At 47.9% G+C, this 24,326-nt stretch overlaps 1 protein-coding gene across 2 annotated transcripts; it reads left to right on the top strand.

Annotated features, from left to right (window-relative positions):
• The first annotated feature begins 5,997 nt into the window (after positions 1–5,997).
• Positions 5,998–23,595, top strand: C22H11orf52 (chromosome 22 C11orf52 homolog). 2 transcript variants are annotated; one of them, XM_077839934.1, is made up of 4 exons: positions 5,998–6,068; positions 17,440–17,480; positions 19,052–19,098; positions 19,916–23,595. In XM_077839934.1, exons 1-4 carry the CDS (start codon positions 6,037–6,039, stop codon positions 20,165–20,167), a joined length of 372 nt encoding a protein of 123 aa, XP_077696060.1. In that variant the 5' UTR covers positions 5,998–6,036; the 3' UTR covers positions 20,168–23,595. The 2 variants fall into 2 exon arrangements, with proteins under 2 accessions (XP_077696060.1, XP_077696061.1); XM_077839935.1 differs by having other exon boundaries at positions 19,919–23,595.
• The last annotated feature ends 731 nt before the right edge of the window (positions 23,596–24,326 follow it).

Genomic DNA, 24,326 nt, shown 5'->3' on the forward strand with positions numbered 1-24,326 from the left:
TGCTGTGCTGTGTTGCTGTGGGCTGTTAACCAGCTGCTGTGTTCCACCCCAGAGGGGGCTGCATTTCAAAAGTGGGTGGAGTAATCCAGTGCACAGTTTTTAAACCTCTCACTAACATTTGTGGAGAGCTTTGGGGGTGGAAGGGCTGTAAGTATGTAAAACAACAATAGTTCTTAAAAGGAATGAGGAATAAATCTAGCTCTAATCTCGCATTTGCTTTGAATTTCAATTGCTCACATCATAGTTATTCTGCAGTGAAGAATCTGGACAATGCCTTAGCCTCTCTTGATGCAGTGAACCAGGAAATTGTTCTGGGCAGCATATTTTATGGCACCAGATTATTAAGAGTTCATTCAGAGTTCATCTGTGAAACCAATATCAGTGCCAACCCTGAGAGTGACCAACCGCAGGGGATCACCCTTATGGCAGATGGGTGCACTTCGCAACCATTGTGCCAGTCCCCCTTGGATTCCCAGAATAGTTCTGATGCTATAGCCCAGGGGTGGCCGAATTTACTGGCCCTCCAAGCCGCATATGACAGTCTTCAGAAGTTTGAGAGCCGGGGCACATCTGCTGGGAGCCAGGGCTCAGGGCTTCAGCCCCACTCCTGCTGAAGCCCCCAGCCCCAGCAGGTGTGCCCTGCAGGGCTGAAGCCCCAAGATCCCTCCTTCCTGCTGGACAGAAGCCCCTACCCCCACCACCCCACTTCAAGGTAGAGGTCACGAGCTCCCCCCCACCTCTGTCTGGTAGGCGAAGAATGGAGTGGGTGGGGGGCGTGTGAGTCGCACTTTAACAGTAAAAGAGCCGCACGTGGCTCGCGAGTCTACAGTTTGGTCACCCCTGCTATAGCCCTTGCAGGAAGTTTCAGGGATGTAATAGCTTCTGGTACATAGGATGCCAGGGGATCATTGTCAAAAAAACACACTCATCTCCAGGGCTGGCTTTAGGGGTTCTGCTGACCTAGGCAACCTGGCCAATGCACTCCTATGCCCGACTTGCTTCAGTCCATGGGAAGTTTTGCCCATTCAGATAAAGTCCCATCCTGTATGCTTTGGGGGAAGTGAGCCGTGAATGTTTCAAGGTCCTGTACAATGTTGAAGACACAGAGCTCAGTTCAACTGGCTCAGTGGAATTACATCAGGGATGAATCTGGCCCTAGGTCCCCCTTCCGTAACCAAGTCCTTGATCAACCCTCGATGCTACAGGCACTGTGGGAAAGTCCCCTTATCCTGATGATGTCAGAAGGGGGATTGTGTGTGTTATACAGTCTGCTGCAGCTACTGCCTGGGCTAGCTGTGGGGAGTCAACAGATGGCAAACTCATTCCTCTTCTGAGCCAATTAAGGCAGTGAGGTGCTGTGTCATTGACCAAATATGGGGTCTCTGGCACATCCTGATGTGGGGATATGAGTCCTTCCCTGGTGTGGCAGAGAGTGAAGGTTCCAAGACACCAACTGAGAGAGCTGGAGGATTCGTAAGTCCCTCCTTTGCATTCCTTCTTAGGGCCTGATTCTCAGTTACACTAAGGCCCTAGTGCAGTGATCTGGAAAAATAAATGGGGCCAGAAATGGCACCCTATGAATTCCTCTGTGCGGAGGGACTTCAAGCAGGGCATAAGGACTGTTCCCATCTGCCAGGCAAGTCCAGAGTCTTGCTGGAATGCACTGGTTCCTAGAGTCATAGTGAGCTATGGGAATGAAATTCGGAGTGACCTTGAGGCTGCTATAACTTACAGTGGGCCCTCACCAGCCTCAGAATACAGGGAGTGCAAAGGTGGTAGCTTGCTAATCTATACCTGCTCCAAGTTCAGGGAGGGTCACTGAGAATCAGTTTCGGTTTTTATGGTTTAGGAACACCCATTCTCAGTGCAGTGGGGCTGGACGGCTGCTCACCAGTTCTGATCTGTAGCCCTGATTGTCATTGGCTGAGTGTTGCTACTGTCTGCTGAATGGCCTACGTGATTTGGGTTGGGAGGGTCTCAGTCCAATTCCTGGTGGGCTGATCCTCCCATCCCAAAAACCAACCAGAACCAGTGGCACTAACTATCCACTTGGCTGTCACTCCCAGCCAGGCCACAGAAGCAATAATGAACCACGGACCTTGCCTTCACAGGTGCTCTCTCCAGGGCAGATTTGATGTGCATTGACAGGGAAGTGTGTGGGAAACTCACCCTGCTGCTTCCTTTGTGGTGGTACCTGCTTTATGTATAGAGGACTTTGATCCCTCGCCTTTCACTTCTCTCCGGGGAGTGGTGTGTAACAGGATTCGTGCTTGCATAGACAGGATGCTCTGGTGAAACTGCATGGGTGGAAAGCCTGCTGGAACAGTTCACAGGATCACAGCTGTTTGATGATCTCAGGGGACTCAGATTAACACAGGACAATCTGTGTCTAATTCCTTTTTCTTTCATTTCTTCTCTGCTGAGATGGTGGAGCCCTCTGGTGAATCTGACCTGAGCCCTTCAGCCATAACGGGGCTTTTCCTTGGCTTAGATCCATCATCTTCAGTCCTAATGGCAAAAAGTAAAGGTCCCCTGCATTTAATGGAGATACCCACATCAGGGTATTTGGGTATGGCAAAGACCTATATTGGGTTAGGTACAATAAAGACATTAGTACAGAATGAAATGCTCATATACCATGGTGATGAGCATTGTATAAAACCCAAGACTGGTCGCCAGATGTACAAGGGCTTGTTAAAAACCATGATCAGTGCAGAGGGTATTTACTGTATACTTTCCACGCCAGTCAGTTTAAAAGAGAAATATCATGAAGCCCTATTATTGAGGTGTTTTCTGACTTCTGGCTAGCCCCCAAGATTTGATGGCTCCTCCATTAAAAAAATAATTTTATCTTCTGCAATTTTAGTTTAAACTCAGTTTCCACAGCTCTAGAAAAAGAAACCTCACAACTCCCCCATCTTGGGGGGGGGGAGGGGGGGAGGTAAGCAAGGCGGGTAAGCAACAAAACCTCACAATGCCATCCCACCGGAATGACAGGGGAAGCCTCTATAGTGACCTGAGAATCTAGTGACCTCCATTAACAGGGAAGCAGAATGAAACCCACAAATTGTCTCTGATGCAGCATAAAGTGCAGGTTGCACAGAGTGAAGCAGCTCTGTGATAAAAGGGGCTTTGCTCTAATGGGGCTGGGTTGCATTTTCACTAGAGGTGGAACCAATTCTCCTTCCAAAGGAGAAGTTACTGAAAAAGCTAATTTTTTGTACACACAATGCTAGATTGTTCTGTGTCTGCAGAATGACTGGGGCACCAAGGTGTTACCGCAGTACAAATAATAAATACAACAATAATAATAATGGATAATTCTGTTCCCCCTCTCTCTTTTAGTCTTTTCTAGCTCTAATGGACAGGATTTAGTTCTCTGTTTCTGGGTGCCAGCAGCCCTCTCCAATGCCAATTTCGCTCCTGGTTACAAAGCCAGATTCCATTCCAAGTGTCTCAGACCGTGCTAAAACAACTGCCCTGAGCGCTGATGCTGGGAGGTAAGGCTGACACTGACTGGTGTGAGGCAGCTGATCATGTCTGTGGACTCTTGTTACCTAAGCACAAAATAGCACAATCGCATTGCTAAGCTTGAGTGCCGGAACCCAGGCTCCCTTTTATTCCTGCAGACAGAGGATAAAAAGGGAACGCGGAGTGGCAGCCAAATGCTTCCCGGAGCTGCCAATGTTTTCAATGGCTTTCTGTTTCTCTGGTGGAACTCAAACCAACAGCCCCAGTGTTTGTCCAGAGGGGCTGATGGAAGCAGATTCTCAACCAGGTTTTTTTGTTTTTCCATAAGGCAACAAAGCCTGAGTTAACTCTGAAATAAAAACAGACTCGCTGACTAAACAAACAGAAGGATCAGTGTCTGTGGCGTGCTCAGAGACCCACAAAGTCTGTGACTGCTGACAAGAGATGAGCAAGCAGCTGAGTGCTACTCAGCCACTGGGACATTGGTCGCCTCAGAAAACAGCCATGCTGGGCTTCAGGATTCAGTCTGGTTTTCCTGCTTTCACCAGTCAGATATCAGATTGGATTAGATTGCAAGTGTAACTAGCTGGTTCTTTAGTTCAATGTGTGGAGACTCCTGCTTTGAGTTCTGGAGGACCCTAGTCAGTTCTTGGGGAGTAAGCCGAGGTAGTGGGCGTTACACAAGCTCCACAGGACAGGGGCCTTCTCTCTGCTGTAAGGCATTAAGCACCCCTCTGCATGTCATCAGATAATAAAACCTGTAAATGGTAGTGTACGCTTTGGGAAGAGGGACAGAGTTATTTCCTGATAAAGCCCAGGAACCGTGTGGTGTGGGCAGTGGCTGAACCAAAGAGGAGAATTCTATTCTGGATAGGTTCTTCTACCACGCTCATCACTGTAGAATCTACAAAAAAAACGAGGAGTCTGGTGACACCTTAAAGACTAACAGATTTATTTGGGCATAAGCTTTCGTGGGTAAAAAACCCCACTTCTTCAGATGCATAGAGTGAAAATTACAGATGCAGGAATAAATATATCAGTAAATCAGTATATTTATACCTGCATCTGTAATTTTCACTCCATGCATCTGAAGAAGTGGGGTTTTTTACCACGAAAGCTTATGCCCAAATAAATCTGTTAGTCTTTAAGGTGCCACTGGACTCTTCATTGTTTTTGTGGATACAGACTAACACGGCTACCCCTCTGATACTGTAGTATCTGAGCACCTTTGTGTAGTGCCTTAGGAGTGAACCCGCAAAGGCTGCATATGTTACAATAGTTAAATGCAATTATTATTCAAACATATTCAATTGTCAGTTACAACCCACAAACTCAGGGCTGGGCCTTTGAGTGCAGATAATTCCCACAACAGGGTTATGTTAAGATAAGAGCATTCATTATTAGTTGTCATTTCTAGTGCAGAAGAACCTAGTGAGCAGGGCCCTGCTGTGCTAGCTGCTGTCACATACATAGCATGAGACAGCCCCTGCCCGGAAGAGCTTTATAATCTAAGTAGACAAGACAGGTGAAGGAGGTAGTTTTATCTGCATTTGAAAGATGGGTAACTGAGGCCCAGATCCGTAAAGGTATTTAGGCTCCTAACTTCCACAGCAATCAGTGGGAGTTAGGAGCCTAAATACCTTTGTGGATTTGGGCCAGAGAGGCTAAAGGCCCCATTTTTAAAGGTATTTAGGAGGTTAATGAAGCAAAGAGGTGCGTAGCAGGATTCTAAAGTGCCGAGATGCTTAATTCCTATAGGAGGGGCTTTTGAAGATTCCACTAGGCACTTATCTGCATCTTTAGGCACCTAGATACCTTCAAAAATCTGTCCAAAGTCTTGTCCAAAGTCACACAAGGAGCCTGTGATAGAGGCAGAAAATTGAAGCCAGGTTCCGTGAGACCCAGTCCACTGCCTTAGCCACAAGACCAATCTTCCCTAATGTTTAGCATCCCCCTGGACAAAGCCTCTCTAGCTTACTCCCTTGGTAACACCAGTCTTTGTTTTAATGCTACCCATTTTTTTGACATTCTGTCTGAGATGAGGACGATCAGAGCATGAAAAGCCCTGGCAGCTCCCTTCCTTTTGGGGAAGAGCTAGCCTGGAATTGCTCATCACATTCAGGGAGATTTAAAATCCCCTGTCTCCGATCTTTTGTCCCCGTCCACCACCCCCCTAACTGCTCAGCATGGACTTTTCTGGGATGTGCCGATTCCTTGATATCATTGGGGCTCGGCGCACCCTGGGAGTGCAGAATATCAGAGATGAGATTTGTCCTGTTGGCTCAAACAGGAGAATTTCCACCCAAGGGTTCAGGCTGGAGACCTGATTCTAGCTCCCCATTTGCCAGGGAGAGCTGAGCGTGGGGCTGGCAGGAGCAGCCGCCTCTGGAAATCCCTCCAGCAGATGGCATACGCACAGTTTCGCTGCACTGATGGAGAGAAACCTGACACTGCCAGACACTCCCTTGGAGCTGCCAGGGGCTGAACAGGGAACCAGGAAATACAAGCTCTGCTCTCCCTGTGACTTCAGAAGAACATTTTCTGCTTCATGGAGGCAGGAGCGACATGGGCAACTCCTGCAGCTGTGCGGGACGCGGGTGAGTCCAGGCTTGGTAGGCGGTGGAGGGATCACACAGGGGAAAAGAGGCGAGGCTGGGGTGGCTGAGGGCTAAAGGTTTGGCTGACTTTGCCAACGGTGTGGAAGAGCGAGTGTGCTGTCCGGCTCTGAGTTCCCAGGGCTCCCGCGTGCCTGCTCAGGGGGCAGGCCTGTGCCACAGGCAGAGTGCGAGCAGTTGCAGAGCGAGCAGTGGGCAGGGGGGCGAATGCCACAGGAGGCCAACAGAGAGGCAAGGTGGGCGAGGTAATGTCGTTTACTGCACCAACTTCTGCTGGCCAGAGGGGCGCGCTTTCGAGCTGGCACAGGGGAGGGGAGACTCGCGCTCCCTGCATCTGGCACAGGGAGCTGGGGGTCGGGAGGTGCTTGGGTCACTGTCACCTCTCTCCTGCGCTGAGGTTGATTCCTCTCCAGACACAGTTTACAGCGGCCAGGGGCAGGCCTAACTCATGCCTGGCTGCTGCTACTACCCCTACAGGTCATTCCAGCGGCCGGGAATAGGGCGTAGGCAGGCTCTGGCCACACTCCCTGCTGCAGTGCTGCACCTCCCCAAGCCTCCCTGCACTCAGGGGCCATTCTGCACGGGATGGACGCTCCGGGCAGATTGGTGTTGCCTTTATTCTGGCGGGGCCGGCATAAAGGTACTGCGGATCAGCTCCTCTGAGTCCAGCTTTCTGCATCTCCTACCCCTATCTGCTGCCTGCCGCTCTGTCTCCAAGCTCCAAGCCGCGAGGGTTTTATTTCCAGTCAGGAAATCCAGAAAGTGGCCCTGGGCACATTTGCAGATGTTGTTCCTGCTTGATCCCTCCAGGCTCATGTGGGGCCCAGCCCCGTCCTGCCTACTGAAAAGGCATACGATAAACCGCTGTTTGATGCCAAGTGGCAATATTTGCTGGCCTGGGTGTGAGTCCATGACAGGGAAAATCTGGCCAAGGTGAAAGGGAATTATGGGAAGCCAAGCCTCTGGCTGGGAGGAGTGCGGGGGTGGGGGTGTCATAATATATAAATATATAGTTTTGTTTTAATTTTGTAATATTACATATGTGAAAATATTTGAAAAGTAACGGAGGAGGAGAATGACCTTGGAGTATTGGTTGATCATAGGATGACTATGAGCTGCCAATGTGAGATGGCTGTGAAAAAAGCTAATGCGGTCTTGGGATGCATCAGGAGAGGTATTTCCAGTAGGGATAAGGAGGTTTTAGTACCGTTATACAAGGCACCGGTGAGACCTCACCTGGAATACTGTGTGCAGTTCTGGTCTCCCATGTTTAAGAAGGATGAATTCAAACTGGAACAGGTACAGAGAAGGGCTACTAGGATGATCCGAGGAATGGAAAACTTGTCCTATGAAAGGAGACTCAAGGAGCTTGGCTTGTTTAGCCTAACTAAAAGAAGGTTGAGGGGAGATAGGATTGCTCTCTATAAATATATCAGAGGGATAAATACCGGAGAGGGGGAGGAATTATTTAAGGTCAGTACCAATGTGGACACAAGAACAAATGGATATAAACTGGCCACCGGGAAGTTTAGACTTGAAATTAGACGAAGGTTTCTAACCATCAGAGGAGTGAAGTTTTGGAATAGCCTTCCAAGGGAAGCAGTGGGGGCAAAAGATCTATCTGGCTTTAAGATTAAATTCAATAAGTTTATGGAGGAGATGGTATGATGGGATAACATGGTTTTGGTAATTAAATATTCATGGTAAATAGGCCTAATGGCCTGTGATGGGATGTTAGATGGGGTGGGATCTGAGTTACCCAGGAAAGAATTTTCTGTAGTATGTGGCTGGTGAATCTTGCCCATATGCTCAGGGTTTAGCTGATTGCTATATTTGGGGTTGGGAAGGAATTTTCCTCCAGGGCAGATTGGGAGAGGCCCTGGAGGTTTTTCACCTTCCTCTGTAGCATGGGGCACGGGTCACTTGCTGGAGGATTCTCTGCTCCTTGAAGTCTTTAAACCACGATTTGAGGACTTCAATAGCTCAGACATAGGTGAGAGGTTTTTCGCAGGAGTGGGTGGGTGAAATTCTGTGGCCTGCGTTGTGCAGGAGGTCAGACTACATGATCATAATGGTCCCTTCTGACCTTAGTATCTATGAATCTATGAAATATTTAAAAGACACACAGCATCGCTTATTGACTGGAACTGGGAATCAGGACTCCTGGGTTCATTTCCTGGCTTGGGGAATGGCATGTAGGTTATTGGTTAGAGCATGGTGGGGACTGGGAGTCAGGATGGAATGCAAGAATCTGTACCTGCCTGTGGAGTGGGAGCTAGGGGTAGGCTAGGAATCAGGGCGTGTGACTCTGTTACTTAACATTGCTCAGGTACCCACGGTGGGTGTTGGCTTCTCCCCTTGCCAACGGCTCATTACAACCCCGCATCTCCATTACAATCTCTCCATCTCCTGCCCTGAGGGTTTCTCCACCATCCTTTGCTATCTGTTAACGTTGGTGAATTGCCTGAAGAATGAAGGGTCATGCTCTGCTGTAGTCCCTCCCAGGTGAACTGGGAGTCTGCAGGGAGGCTAGGGACTCCTGAGGATAAAGAAGATCGTTATCATTGTAATTTCTGTTAGGAAGCATCACAGACCCCAGCTGGGGGTCAGGGCCCTATTGTGCCAGTCGCTGTACAAACAGTGAAGTAGACACAATCTCTGACCTCAAAGAGAAGCAGAAACCAGTATCTGGAGGCCATGAACCTCTGAAAAAGGGGTGAATCTCTGTCCAGGGCTGAGCTACTTAGGAGCTCACCTTTCTAGCCTTCCCCTTAGCAGGAGGGCCTGGGGCAGCCTCTCTCCTGAGGGCCCCTCTGTGCAGTGATTGTGCTGGGATAGATGCTGCCAGTTCCCCCTTGGCTTTGTATCAAAAACTGCCTGGAAAGTAGGGGGCAATCTGATATGTCTACCAGCTGGGTAGCACTAAGAGCCTGATCCTCCAAATGCCAGGGATATTAGGGCCTAATCCTGCAGAGTACTGAGCACCAAAAGACTCAGCACTCTGCAGGATTAGTATGTATTTGTAAAAAGAAAAGGAGTACTTGTGGCACCTTAGAGACTAACCAATTTATTTGAGCATAAGCTTTCGTGAGCTACAGCTCACTTCATCGGATACATAAAGTGGAAAATACAGTGAGGAGATTTATATACACACAGACCATGAAAAAATACACATTGTAAGGAGAGTGATCACTTAAGATGAGCTATTACCACCGGGAGAGTGGGGTGGGGGGAGAGAAAACCTTTTGAAGTGATAATCAAGGTGATAATCAAGGTGGGCCATTTCCAGCACATTTCCAGGAGTTAACAAGAATGTCTGAGGAACAGTGGGGGGGGGGGGGGGGAATAAACAAGGGGAAATAGTTTTACTTAGTATAATGACTCAACCACTCCCAGTCTTTATTCAAGCCTAAGTTAATTGTATCCAATTTGCAAATTAATTCCAATTCAGCAGTCTCTCCTTGGAGTCTGTTTTCGAAGTTTTTTTGTTGAAGGATAATCACTTTTAGATCAGAAATCGAGTGACCAGAGAGACTGAAGTGTTTTCCAGCTGGTTTATGAATGTTATAATTCTTGACATCTGATTTGTGTCCATTTATTCTTTTACGTAGAGACTGTCCAGTTTGACCAATGTACATGGCAGAGGGGCATTGCTGGCACATGATGGCATATATCACATTGGTAGATGTGCAGGTGAACAAGCCTCTGATAGTGTGGCTGATGTGATTAGGCCCTATGATGGTGTCCCCTGAATAGATATGTGGGCACAGTTGGCAACGGGCTTTGTTGCAAGGATAGGTTCCTGGGTTAGTGGTTCTGTTGTGTGGTGTGTGGTTGCTGGTGAGTATTTGCTTCAGGTTGGGGGGCTGTCTGTAGGCAAGGACTGGCCCGTCTCCCAAGATATGTGAGAGTGATGGGTCATCCTTCAGGATAGGTTGTAGATCCTTGATAATGCGTTGGAGAGATTTTAGTTGGGGGCTGAAGGTGATGGCTAGTGGCACTCTGTTATTTTCTTTGTTGGGCCTGTCCTGTAGTAGGTGACTTCTGGGTACTCTTCTGGCTCTGTCAATCTGTTTCTTCACTTCAGCAGGTGGGTATCGTAGTTGTAAGAATGCTTGATAGAGATCTTGTAGGTGTTTGTCTCTGTCTGAGGGGTTGGAGCAAATGCGGTTGTATCGTAGAGCTTGGCTGTAGACAATGGATTGTGTGGTGTGGTCTGGGTGAAAGCTGGAGGCATGTAGGTAGGAATAGTGGTCAGTAGGTTTCCGGTATAAGGTGGTGTTTATGTGACCATCGCTTATTAGCACTGTAGTGTCCAGGAAGTGGATCTCTTGTGTGGACTGGTCCAGGCTGAGGTTGATGGTGGGATGGAAATTGTTGAAATCATGGTGGAATTCCTCAAGAGCTTCTTTGCCATGGGTCCAGATGATGAAGATGTCATCAATAGAGCGCAAGTAGAGTAGGGGCATTAGGGGACGAGAGCTGAGGAAGCGTTGTTCTAAGTCAGCCATAAAAATGTTGGCATACTGTGGGGCCATGCGGGTACCCATAGCAGTGTCGCCGATTTGAAGGTATACATTGTCCCCAAATGTGAAATAGTTATGGGTAAGGACAAAGTCACAAAGTTCAGCCACCAGGTTTGCCGTGATATTATTGGGGATACTGTTCCTGACGGCTTGTAGTCCATCTTTGTGTGGAATGTTGGTGTAGAGGGCTTCTACATCCACAGTGGCCAGGGTGGTGTTTTCAGGAAGATCACCGATGGATTGTAGTTTCCTCAGGAAGTCAGTGGTGTCTCGAAGATAGCTGGGAGTGCTGGTAGCGTAGGGCCTGAGGAGGTAGCACCTAGAGCTGCCACCTGAGATCAAGGCTCCATTGTCATAAGCATGGTACACAAGTGGTGAGAGATCACTAGCCAGAGCTTTGTGAAAAGTCATTTAAGTTTCCTGAGAATGACAGCAAGCTAGGAATGATCCAGGGAACAAAGGGTCCCAAGTTTCCTTCCTGCTTCAGTTTTATGTTGGTGCCTTTTGGTGTGTCCTAAGCTGATGCCACCCTCTCATTGGTAAGGTCCTTGTGTGGTGGAGAGTGCTCTGGCTTAAAGACTCCTGGAAGCCGTGATCTGTCTTTTGCCCTCTGCTACCATGCGTGCGTGACCTGTGAATTAAGAGCAAACATCTACCTTAAAGGCTGCATCAGGGAGAAAGAAGTAGAGAAGTGCTTTCCTCCTGAGAGTCTACAAAGAATGGGTTTCAGAGTAACAGCCGTGTTAGTCTGTATTCGCAAAAAGAAAAGGAGTACTTGTGGCACCTTAGAGACTAACCAATTTATTTGAGCATAAGCTTTCGTGAGCTACGAAAGCTTATGCTCAAATAAATTGGTTAGTCTCTAAGGTGCCACAAGTACTCCTTTTCTTTTTACAAAGAATGGGGGGAAAGACACAGCAAAGGGGAGACCTCCATTCCGACCGGTCACACCCTGCATGGCTGGTTTGAAGTGGCTGCTAACTGCAGTGGTAAGCTAGGTAACAGGGGCTTGACTCGCGGGTCTGCAGAGGAAAGAGAGCAGGAAAAGAATGGGCTCCATATAATCTCTGCAGCAGTGGGTCAGATGTGGCTTTGACTTAACTGCCAAATAATATTACCTAGCTTTTCTATAGCACTTTTCATCAGTGGCTCTCAAAGCCCTGCACAATCTTTAATGTAGTTATCCTCACTGCACTGCTGGAAGCAGGGAAATATTATTGTACTTGTCTTCATTTTTATAGATAGGAAAAGTGACTTTGGCAAGGCTCACCCAGGAAGTCTGTAGCAGAGCAGGGAATTGAACACAGGCTCTCCCAAGGCCTAGGTTAGTGCTCTAATTATTGTGGACAATCCTGCCTGTCATCCAAGAAGAAGTGTGTTTTTATTGCAAGTTATCTGGCTGTAAAAAAGCCTCCACACACCGTTTTTGCCCTGCTAACCATCAGTATCACTTTCTTTGACATTTAAGTATCTTATTTTAGTTTTGCTATTTCAGAGTGTGTAAATTGCTGTTATTCCTATATATTATGTGCCTGGGCAGCACCCTAGGTGCCTCAGCAGAGAGCAGGGCTTTTTAAATAAAGGCTGAGGTTTTCAAAGGGACCTAAGGGAGTTAGGCACCCAACGCATTTGAAAATCCTATCCTAAATCGTTATTATTAACACAGACAACCTTGGGAATGGAGAATAGGTGGCAAGAAATTCAAATGGTTTCTGGAGTCTAAGAAATCATTTTTAAAAAGAACCATTAGGGCAAAAATATTAATTGAAAAAAAAAGTTTTACCTAACATCTGGACACATCTGGGGAGTGTTTCCACTGGGACTGTGTCCCCGCCTAGGCCAGTGACTCTCAATCTTTTCAGTCTGCTATACCCATTTCAGGAGTTTGATTTGTCTTGCATATCCCCATGTTTCACTTAAAAACTAACTTGCTTACAAAATCAGACATAAAAAAACAAAAGTGTCACAGCACACTATTACTGACAAATTGCTGACTTTCTTTTTACCATATTATTATAAAATAAATCAATTAGAATATAAATATTATACTTACATTTCAGTGTATCATATATAAAGTAGAATAAACAAGTCATTGTCTGTATGGAATTTTAGTTCGTACTGACTTCGCCAGTGCTTTTTCTGTAGCCTGTTGTCAAATAGGCAATTATCTAGAGGAGTTGATATACCCCCTGGAAGAACTCTGCGTACCCCACGGGGTACATGTACCCCTGGTTGAAGCACTGCCCTAGGCCACATACTCCTTAATTTCTCATTGAAGGAAGGAAACATTCAGCATCATATTATTCTCTGCAAACAAGGATGTGCAGATCCTCTTGAACGTTGGTATTTTCTCAAGATCTGTTAAATGCAATGAATAGGGAAAAAGGGAATATTGGAGTCATAAGGTGTTTGAGCCTGTGATGGGGCAGTGGGGGCATCACACAACAGAGAGAGAGTTGATCAGTGGGGTGTGTGATGGGCAGTAGGTGGAGATGTGTGATGGGTTTTAGGATGGGGGGCTGTAGAAGCAGATTTGTGTGTGAGTGAGACGGGGTACAGCGCAGAAGTCTGTGTGAGGTACTGAAGCAGGTCTGTGCCTGTGTGATGGGGTGTAGGATCCTGGTTGTTGAAGGGGTGGGGTGTAGGAGCAGGTGTGTATCCTTGGGGTGGGGGATGTAGGTGTGTGTGCATGCAGGGGGTGCAGGCCCAGATGGGCATGTGATGGAGTATGATTTGGGCTGAACATTTATGGTCTCATTTTGAATAGAGATGTGGAGAGCTGTGCCCTGTTCTTGCCTCCCTTGCCTTGTCCATTCTAATTACAGCAGATCTGAGGTGGGGAGATGGTGTCCCTGGGATTAGCCTGCAGACATCCTCAGAATAACACCAGGCTGCAGACTGGCTGGTAAACTCCATCCACAAAGGAAGGCGAGCAGAACAGGTGAAAGCAGCTTGGAAAGTTGATCCTGAGCCCTGCATCTCAGGGAACTGGCCAGGGACTCTGCTGATTATATTTAAAGTTGAGCTATTTTAATTCCACTGCATGACCTTCCTGTACGCTGCAAAGGATCAACCGACTCCAGAGCCCAGGAGCTGGGCAGGGCACCTCATAAGAGTCAGTGAACTGGAGCTGCTCCCCTTTTGGGAGGGCATGGGGAGCTGACAGGGCGGTGAAGGAAACATTTCAAAACCCAACAGTGTTGCTCAGAGCAGCAGCCCTTTTCCACAGGTTAAACTCCAGCCTTGTCTTGGAGGGAGCTCGGCATCTTCTTGTTTGTGCTAACAGCATCTTCAGTGAGCTCAGCACAGCTCTTGCCACAAGGTTCAGCCACTGCTGTGCTGGTCACATACCCGGGGCCTGGCCGGAGGAGGGGGATGAACTGGAGTGCAACAGTGACAGCAGCAGGGCTAGGTATTAATAATAATAACCCATCTTGTTTCCATAGTGCCTTTCAGCCCACAGGGCGCCTGAGCTGTTTGCAGACGATGGGTCAAACTCAGCCCCAGTGTCACTGAGTGCAACCCCACTGATTTCAGTGGGAACTGCCTTTCGTCTGCCTTCACTGATTTTGCCTCCCTGTGCCCCAGCAGAAAGATGGTTAATCACTACTGCCCATTATTAAAACCTCTTAGTGCGTAACCCCCTTCCTTCCTTCATATGGTTGTTACAGAACCAAAGGCCATTAATGTCCTTCCATCCCTGGATCTTTAAAGCTGGAAAGCACAGAGCTCCTTCAGGTACTGCACTGCCCCTGGGCATGGCTGCAGTGGGTAATGCAAACACTGTGGGGCACACAAAGCCATATGCTCCTTGGATACTCTCCACTGATTCTCTCCCTTTCCCTTAAAAGTGCTAGCTCCATGTTTCCAGCCCCAGCCCCTGTGTTGCAGCAGAGACACAGCCCAGCTCTGGGAGCCTCCAAGGTCTAGCGCGCTGGACATAGTCCAGGGCTGGATGTACGTGCTAGCATGTTACTAGCCATATAAGGATTGGCACCTGCTTTCCTCTGGTCTTTCTAGCTTTATGGAATGATAACATTTGCTTCATGCATCTGGCTCAGACTGTGACACATATCTGCACAGAGAGACAGAGTGTGCTCCTGGGGCCATATTCAGACCCAGTGAAACTCTGCTAAAGTCAGTCATGTTCCACTAGGGATGAATTTGGCCCTTGTTCATTGCACTACTGGGATGTCTTTCTCTCTGGTATGGGGGAGTGAGGGCAGGATTTGTCTCAGCGTCTGTGGAGCGCACAGCTTTGTTTGCTTTGGTTCTGTTTAGTCCAAAGACTTGCAGAAAGGGGGAAATTACCTGGGATCCTTCAGAAGCGTATGTTCCATAGGCGCCTGTTTCTTGAATCAGGGAGGAGCTGCAGGGTTTGGAGCCGTCAGGGCAGCAAACTAGCCCCTGGCCCCAGGAGAAAAGGTTTTGTGATAATCCTAGAGTATCCTCAGCACTCAGCCTTTGATCTCATAGCAGTTCAATCAAAACGGTTCTCGCTCGTTCTTGGGGGTATACTGGACTGTCCAAGTAGCAGTGGGAGGTGGGTACGTGTTTGAGGATATCTGTAGGGTACAGATGATGTGGCACCAGGCTCCACCAAAGATCTCTCCCCCCACAAAGGCAGAACGCAGGTTTGAGGCGCACAAATTTCCCCCTGGGGCCAATCGGGCCCACTGTGTCTGTACTCTGAAGTCCTGCTGTGGGGCAGTGAACAAGGCCCTTGGCTAGACCCTGCTTCTCTCGGTGTGACTGCTGTGTCTCTCCCCAGCTGCTAGGGCTTCCTGTGGAAAGCAGGGTGTACGCACAGCAGGTCGCGGAGCTGCTAAGTCTGGAAGGGTGCCCAGCAGGCCCTGGCATTTCTAACCCTTCCACAAAAATGGAGTTGTTAGACTCAGGTATCTTAGCAACTGGGACTCCTTGTCATTCTCCTCTCTCTGTTTCTCTTGCTGCAGCTCTCAACAGTGTTACCATGGTACCATTACAGCTCATAAAGGTATTACCACAGCACAGTGTCGCTCCAACTCACAGTGGCATCCCCACAGTATTGCCCCGTCTCTGGGCCGTGTTGCCGTGGCATCAGGGCCATATCATTGTGATGTCTCCTAAGCTCTGGGCTGTGTTGCTATGGTGTCATCATGGCTTTGGGCTGTGTTGCCCCAGTGTCACCCCATCTCTGGGCTGTGTTGCTGCAGTCTTGCTGTGCCGTTGTGGTGTCACTAAGGTGTTACTTAAGAGTTTGGGCTCTTTTCTGTAGCATGTAGTTGTATTTTTTAAATAGCAGAACCTAATCAGGGTCTCCTGCTCCTCCGGCCAGTCAGGAACCAGCTTCTCCACACAAGTAGAGATGTTATGATCTCATAGAATCACAGAATATCAGGGTTGGAAGGGACCTCAGGAGGTCAGGAAGGGGGCACAGCCCAGTGAGTTCTCTGCAGAAGCTCCTTTCTGAGTGGCTGTCATTGCAAATGAGACTTCGTCTGCCATTCCATTTGGGCCACCCACAGATGGCACGTCTTTGCACGTTAGGGGTGATAGTCCCATAGATCTGTTTGTGTTATACCTATCCTAACAAGAGACAATTCCTGGCCCTTGGAAATGGGGAGAGAGTGCAGCAAAGGCAGAGATGGCTGGTCACACAGGCAAACTATGGAGCTAGGTGTTTGGCTTGACGTGTTAGTCACCGTCAGTGCTTTAGTTCAGTTCCGTGGATCTGTGTGGATTAGACAGTTGTGAGGCTCAAAACTTGCCTCCCTGTTCTGTGCGGGGACAGAGAGTCAGGTGGCAGAGGGACGATACACAAGAGTGACCAGCACTTACCCTTGACACGTGCACCCAAAAATCTCAGATCTACATCTGGCGTCCCCTGGAGGAGCCCCTCTTTACCCAGGACATAGGGACAGTGGGAGTCTGTGTCATCACTTCATGCAGGCATTTCCCATCCAGGGAAAGGTGCTTCTCCAAGGTTTTATGGTGGGGCACAACCCATTGAGTTCCTGCACCTCCTGGAGAACCTCAAGCCCATCAGTTAGTGGGAGATGTGTGCACAGAATCCAAGGGACCATTGTGTTCACATTGACCACTGCAGGCATCGCAGGATATCCAAAGTATAATTCCCTGAGTCAGGAGAACTGGCAGAGATGCCTCATCAGAACCACTCTCAGGAGAGCTGGGGTCATATCCTCATTAGATCACAATAGAGAAGGAATTTGGTGGGTCTCAAACAACCTAAGGGAACACTAGGAAGCAGAATTCATTTAGCTTTACAGACTTGGCCCTTTTTGAAATCCTCCTGTCTTGCAGGGTGAATTCCACTGAGTACCATTAAGTTTCTGTAAAAAACATAACTTCTTCTGTACAGGGAAGTAAGGGTCAAGACTAAAACTCGAGAACTCCAGTCTGGGCTTCTCCCATGGCTGCCTCAGGTGAGCAATTCTGAACAGGAGTCCTATAATGAAAGGGCTGTCTCAGACCCTGCAGTCTTGTGGGTAAATTCAGTAACACTTTCCACTGGACAGCTCCTAGGGAATTGCAACTGGGAGAGTCTTGCTTGGGCTCAATGGCTCTTAGGGCTTGTCTACACAGCTAGTTAGTGTGCAACAAGCTGGGGTAGCCTGCTGCATGCTAAGTGGCCATGTGGACCCTGCTGCTGAGCACTGAAAGTTCCCTAATTCCCATTGACTTACTTCCAGGGAGCTTTCAAGTTTCTTTCACGTTGTTCCCAAACGCAGTGTCTGGGCGACGTGTGTGTTTGTACATGTGCATGCAATGACAATAGGAGAGACTCAGGCCTTGCAGTGTTAACATGCCTCTCTTTCTGATTTCAGGAGATGTCCTTCACCTTTTAAAAGAAAAAAAGAAAAGCAAGGTAAGGGTTTGTGAAACATCTGTGGAGAACAGTGACAGAGTCCCACAGGTTTGTGGCTTCCACTCAGAACAGCTACAAATCTGGATTCTCATCCAAACTCCAGAGGCCCCATCCCTTCCAATGGTCTGTATGCCAAGTTTCCCTCCCTATGAAGCTGTGCTGAGACTGGACACAAGCCAACACTGAGACCTGCAGGAACCACCTGATCAGTGGAACACAAGTTGAATAGAATTTGTTGCCAAAACAGAGAGGAAATTTCCTTGCCTGATGCACCCTCCTAAAGCAGGGAAGTGTATGTGCTATGGGGTTGGCACATGGGGGGAATGAGCATATGAGGAAGGAGAATGACCAGGGGACAGACAGAAGTGCCAAACTCTGGCCTTGGGGCAGCACAGTTCCCATAGCCCCTGAAAGATACATTTTCTCCTGTTTTTTTTTTTACTTCAGCGGGCCTTTGGAGTTGCGACCTGTTGTGGTGCCTAAACTGGCAACATGGCAAACACAAGGAAAGTCTGACAAACACCAAGAATAAAACATAATGCCCAGTGCAGCTAAGAAGCCTTTGAAAGCCAGGCAGGGCATGATCCTGCCCCATTGACATCAATGGGAGCTTTACCATTGACTTCAATGGGTGCAGAATTCAGTCCCCAATGCACTGTTATTCCTTATTATCACTGTTTCTCATAGACAGAGTTAATGTACTTTCTAGCAGGATGCACGCCTGAACAAAGTTCTCAAGGGAGGGGGTGTGTCCATGCTAGTGTAGATACCATACCAAAGGGGTGTGTGTGTTATAAATATGATTCAAAGAGAGACACAGCTTTTGGGTTTGGGAATTTGTTATTGTGCCTTTTGGTAAATAGCCACATTTGTGCTAAATTACCCACGAAACAATTCCAACTGGACCATGACAGCACAGTGTTAGGGCTGTGCGAAGCTGGTCATAAAGGATTTGTGTCTTCCTCCTAGTCTTTCGTCTGAAGTGCCTTAGGAATGTTATAGAATTTTGTGAGGGAGCTTCTGAAAATTCTAAATATGTTTTCAATGGCTAAATCTCATGCAAAAAGGACTTAAATGGCTGTCTTGCTGCAAACTAAAGGGTGTGTGAGCGCCCTCAGCTGGCTGTGCAGGCACCTGCAGCTTAGCACTCGTCTAGAGCTGCGAACATCAGCTAGGAGCACAGAGAAATAAACAAACCAACAGACCTAGAACCAACCCCTGCAAAACACGTTTGCCGAACAGCAAAGGACAAAATGGGTACAGACAAACAGTGGATCTGAGATGCTCAGAGGGCCTGACGCTGTCTGTGGTATGTACCTCCTACTAGGTCCTGCGTGGTCCACAGCATGTTGTCCTCTCTGGAAAGCTCATTTTCCAAAAAGAACAGACCTGGGCTTTCTTGTGTGAGGCATGCTCCAAAGACATGATTCAGTGGGGACTTCAACGGGGCTGGAAATTTGAAAAGGCCCAGTGGGGAGAGCCTGTGTGCTGACACCATTGCTATGATATGCATAAGAGGGAGCAAGATCCAGCAGTGAAATCACCCTGATTTTCCGGTGTTTCTTTTGCAGGCACTAGAGCAAAACAGATGAGCCAACAGCACCAGGATGACAGGAAGGTAAATGGCCCCTAAAGACATTTTCCTGAACAGACAAGTTGAAAATACAGTATTCAGCCTCTTAGGGTACATCTGCATTGGAACTGGGACAGCAAGCGTAGACTCACACAAGCTAGTTTTGATTGAGCTAGTTTAATAACAATAGCCACGTAGCGTCAATGGCACAAGCTAGCCGCTCAAATACATACCTAGGATCCCGGGAAAGACTGTACTTGGGCGTCTGCACTTCTTTTTAACAAGCTAGTTCAATCGAAGTCAGCATGGGTCTGCCTGCACATGCTGCAGTTGTGCTTCCTGATTGCTGTCTAGACACACCCTTACTTCCTGGGCTAGTGGGGCTGGGAGAGCTTTGGGAGCAGCATGCTCAACCCCTAGGGTAGTGCTCATGGCCAGGCTGGCAGGGACTGAGAATAGTTTGGAGACAGCATGTTCCGGTCTATGGGGAGCTGGCATCGCCTTTTGGCTGACGCGAGGTGCGATAAGTTTCAGAGTAACAGCCGTGTTAGTCTGTATTCGCAAAAAGAAAAGGAGTACTTGTGGCACCTTAGAGACTAACCAATTTATTTGAGCATAAGCTTTCGTGAGCTACAGCTCACTTCATCGGATGCATGAAGCATTCATCGGATGATGCATCCGATGAAGTGAGCTGTAACTCACGAAAGCTTATGCTCAAATAAATTGGTTAGTCTCTAAGGTGCCACAAGTACTCCTTTTCTTCTAGGTGCAATAAGGCAGTGGTGTCCAGCCTTCCTGTGAGCCCATAGTGTGGGTTGGGGGGAAAGAATGGGGAGCTGATTCTCTAGTAATCTTTTTCCAGAAGGACCTGGAGGCCGCTCACATGTACGATGAAGTTGTGGAGTTTCCAGTCTATGCTACTGTGAACAAGCCCAGGAATGTGAAGCGTGATGACAGCGTGCACTATGCAGATATCCAGGTGTTCACCAGGGCCCGGGAGCGCTCAGCCGAAGAGGTGAAGAACCTGCAAATTCAGAATGCGACAGAGTATGCCACCCTTAACTTCCCCCATCCCAGACTGAAATATGACAGCAGGAATGGAACCCTGGTGTAAGAGGTGCAGCAGCGTCCTCCAGCAAAAGTGTTTCACAGACCGAGATGCTGTAGATTCAAGCCTGTACCATGGACATATGGGTCTCTACCTGAGAATGTGCAGAGAAGCTGGATCCTCCAGTTGCATTTGGTTTTGAAGGACTCTAATATTTGTCGTAACTGAATAAAACTTTTCACTGGGTTTTGCTGAGAAAATCCAATTTACCCCTTTAGAAACATCAGGGATGTTTCTGAGGATGGCAGAATGTCTCCTAGATGGTAAAGCTGCTCCCTGTCTAATGAAACCGTAGCCCAGTGCCATGGGGAGGTGGTTCATATCATGGAAGGAGGATTAGCCCAGCACCATTATAGAGGCAGATCTGGAAACTCAGAACAAAGGATTAGATAAGTTAGAACAAGTGAAATGTTTGCCACTGGATTTTGTTTCAACATTAAGAAAACCCTGCAGCTGTTACAGAAAATGACAGGTGGGTGATACTGTGAGGAAATTGCCTGGACCATGTCACTCTATGCATGCCTCAAACACTAGCCCTTACACTTGGCATGCTTCAGACACTAACCCCGTACCATTTCCCCAATGAAGCAGTTTGTTCCCACCATGCACAGTGCTCTGCAATGCTAAAAGCCAGAATGCAGGGTCTAGACATGGCTATAAAGCGGCCCTTTCAGCAGTAGGACAGTTATAGATGTGGATCCTTGAAAGAGAATGAGAAGCTCTTAGCCATGATCTGAAATGAAAGCAACTAAAATTTACAAATTAACTTTTGAACAATAATTTAAAATCCTCTGCTAACACTTAAGGGCAGGTCACCAAGTCCTCAGACATGCTGGCAGTTTGCATGTAATGGGATTGGGGATGAATCATAGCCAACCTCAGATAGGGTTTAGGACCCTTTCTTCTTCTTCCTTCCTGTGTCATGGTAGCACACGGCGTCATAATCTCCCGTAGTACAGGGCTCACGCTATACACCCCCTCACCAATACACATTTGAGATTTTGTTTATAGATTAATAATATTGATTATTAATAATGTGGTTTAGCAACAATCCAGTGGGTTCCTGTATCCCTCCATGGCAGGGGTTAAACTATGGGCTGAATTTCCAACATTGTCACCTAAACTGGGTTTCCAAACTTAAACCAGCACTTTACACTGTTAAATGAAACTTTGGGCACCTACGTGCTCATCTGAGTGGCTCAATGCAGGATTTGGGACATGCTGGTCAAATACCAGTGTTTGAAAATGGGGAGTTTCATAAATTTTATAATCAAATTGCATTTTGCCGACAACAACTTGTCTTTATTAACTAAAGACCTGAGTGTGATCAGTATGAGTTACTGTTCACTCAACAAAGAAAAGAGGTACTAATATCTGTGTGTTACCATGGAGATATTTTTGGGACCAGTCTTGCAATCTTTTCGCCAAAATGGCTTTTGCTCACCTATGAAGTCCCACTGACTTCAGTGGGGGTGCTATTGCTATAGTCAGGTTTGCAGGAGAAAGCCCTATATTACTGTGAGGGCTAGTTCTTCTGAGTCCCTCCTAAAGCTCCAAGGATTCTCCCTTTTCTCCCCCAGATCCCCCCACTCTCCAGGCCCTGCATGATAACCCATCCTTCTGACCAAGGAGGAATGGATGGGCTTTGGACAGCGTGACTGTGTGGCACTGGGCACTCCCTCATTACAAGGGAGTGGCTGAGTGCTTTGCCCCTGCTGGCCCAGTATTCAAGGGTAGAACTGGGGTCTGAACCCCAGATCTTGTGCATGCTAGACTGTGGGAGTAGCAAGCAACGGCAGCTTTTCATAGAATCACCAATATTAGAACTAGAAAAAGCCAATAGTTCACCATTATCTAATCCAACCCCCCTCAGCCAGTGCAGGATGAAATAAGTTTATTATATAGGTTTTATATAAACCTTATTAAATATAGATTATCACTTACTGGGGAGCCTTCCTTTACAGCCATAACCTCCTTGGTAGAGTAACACAAGGCACAGGGCACTGCCCATCTGCCCGTCTGCTAATGGCAGAAATGGGTGGTCTCTTTTGACACCATGCACCCTTGGTGCTAAGTCCACCTAAAGCTGGTGGATAGACATGCAGAATGCTGGCAGCTGGATGGTTTGTCATTTAGTGGTGAAACTGGGCATGTACCTGCATCTCCAGCCAAAAATTAATGGGGCTCATTTGAGAACAAATTATGCTCTAGTTCTGAGTGAAGCAACCAGCTGCCGTGAAATGTGGTGCAAAGAATCTGTTTCTGATCTGAAGTTCTCTTCCCTGGAATGCAGAGCTGGGAATGGGAAACCGAACCTCACAAATAGAGCATAGGACAAATAATAAGGGCCAGATTCTGGTTTCAGTTACACTGGGGGAAATCCACAAGTCAATAGAGTTGGTCCAGATTGTAGTTGGTGTAAATAAGAACAGAGTCTGGCCCTAAGGAACTTGTTTTCTGGTCATGTCAGTTGATTCTATTGATCTGTGGATTAATTGAACCTCTGGCTCTTTTGTATTCTCTATTAGTGTCTGTTGCTGTTACCACTGTCTTTTAATGAGCTCTTCAACGCTTGGACTGGTATTTTATCTCAGATTTCCTGGGGAATTCTAGCTTTCATGCTTAGCTGGTACTCCATGTTGTTTCTAGAGGTACAGTGTATTTTAGAGATAATCAAATGCGCTGCATAGAAACAGAAATAATACAGTAATTTTGCCTGTTTAACAGGCCTCGAATAGATAAAATGTGAAAGTACACGTTTTGAAATGATTTCTCTGAAGAACTTGTTTTTGCACTGAATGTTAACAGATTTTACAAACATCTTCTGTTTTCTGGGCTTGTTCAGTTTGAGTTAAATGAGTGTGAAATCAAATGTTCCTTTAATGTTTGAGGCTTAATTGTACTTTTAACTAATGAAATTGCACTTTTTAAATGGTCATTATGGTGATATGCGCCTCGTTCCTGTACTTATGCACGACACATATATAAAGCTACTCACATGCATACCTGGCAGATACAGGTTCATCAGTGCCATCAGTTATGAAAAGGAGATTTCTGACACTTTGTTATAAAAATAAATACTGTGTGAAGGAAAATTATTCTTGTTTACTTTCAGAAAATGTGAAGCCAATACTCATTTACAGTGAAATCTGTTTGTATGCTGAATCACTCTTATTTAGAAATGCTGGTCTATATAATAAACATACAACATGATTTACTAAAACACTAAAACAACATTTCTAAAATGTTGTCTTTAGGCACATTAAACGAACTATCTCTGTAGCACAGCAAGACAATTTCTGCCCAATATCTGTCTGAATTAAGTGTGATGTTATTAATTGCTGAGTTTGGGTCAGAAATGGCTAAGGAAGAATTTGTACAATCCCCCTCTGCCTTGCTGTCTGGCTCTGGCAAGACTCCTGGGTATCAGAAGCAGGGACTGCTGATTTTACAATTGGAAAATAAATATTTTTATAGCTAAGCTGGAAGTTGTGTTGTTGCTGGATCCTTGCCATTTGGGATGAGACATTTCTGTCCTATCTACTATCATTTTGGCACCCGTCACCCTGATACCCCAGCACCACCACCTGTATCCTCCCCAGATAACCACCCCAGCGGGGCTGCGGCAGGTGCCCAGAGCAGTGGCCCCCCGGTACTCAGTCCCCCCAGCCTCTCCTTCGGGGGAACCTGGATCCCCCCTGCCCTCCATCCTCTCGCCTAGGAAACCTTGCCCACCCCAGGACCCTGGCCCCCAAGGGATCCCGCCCGCCAGAGCTGGGGGCCCTGCCCTGCGCTCCCGCTCAGCACCGCCAGGGGGAGGTCGCGCCCGGCTCTCAGCCCGGGCGGGGGGAGCCGGCGAGGGCTCGGGGGCGGGGCGGCCCCGGCGGCGGCCTCCCGGCACCGCCCCCCGGTCTCCATGGCAGCGGGGACGCGCTGCCGGCGCCGGGAGCTGCGGGGCCTGGGCCGGGCCCGGGCTGCAGGTACGGGCCGGGCTCGGCCGGGGGCGGGGGGCGAAACAGGAGCCCGCGGGGCCCGGCCGGCGACCGGCTGCGGCGGCCCCAAAGGGCAGAGACCCCAGTGACCCCGCACCCCAGTTACCCCCCCGCGACCCCCCAGTGACCCCAGCGACTTCCTGTGAGCCCACCCCCCACCCACTGTACCCCCA

The sequence above is a fragment of the Eretmochelys imbricata genome, chromosome 22, assembly GCF_965152235.1.
Source record: "Eretmochelys imbricata isolate rEreImb1 chromosome 22, rEreImb1.hap1, whole genome shotgun sequence".
NCBI classification, from domain to species: Eukaryota; Metazoa; Chordata; order Testudines; family Cheloniidae; genus Eretmochelys; species Eretmochelys imbricata.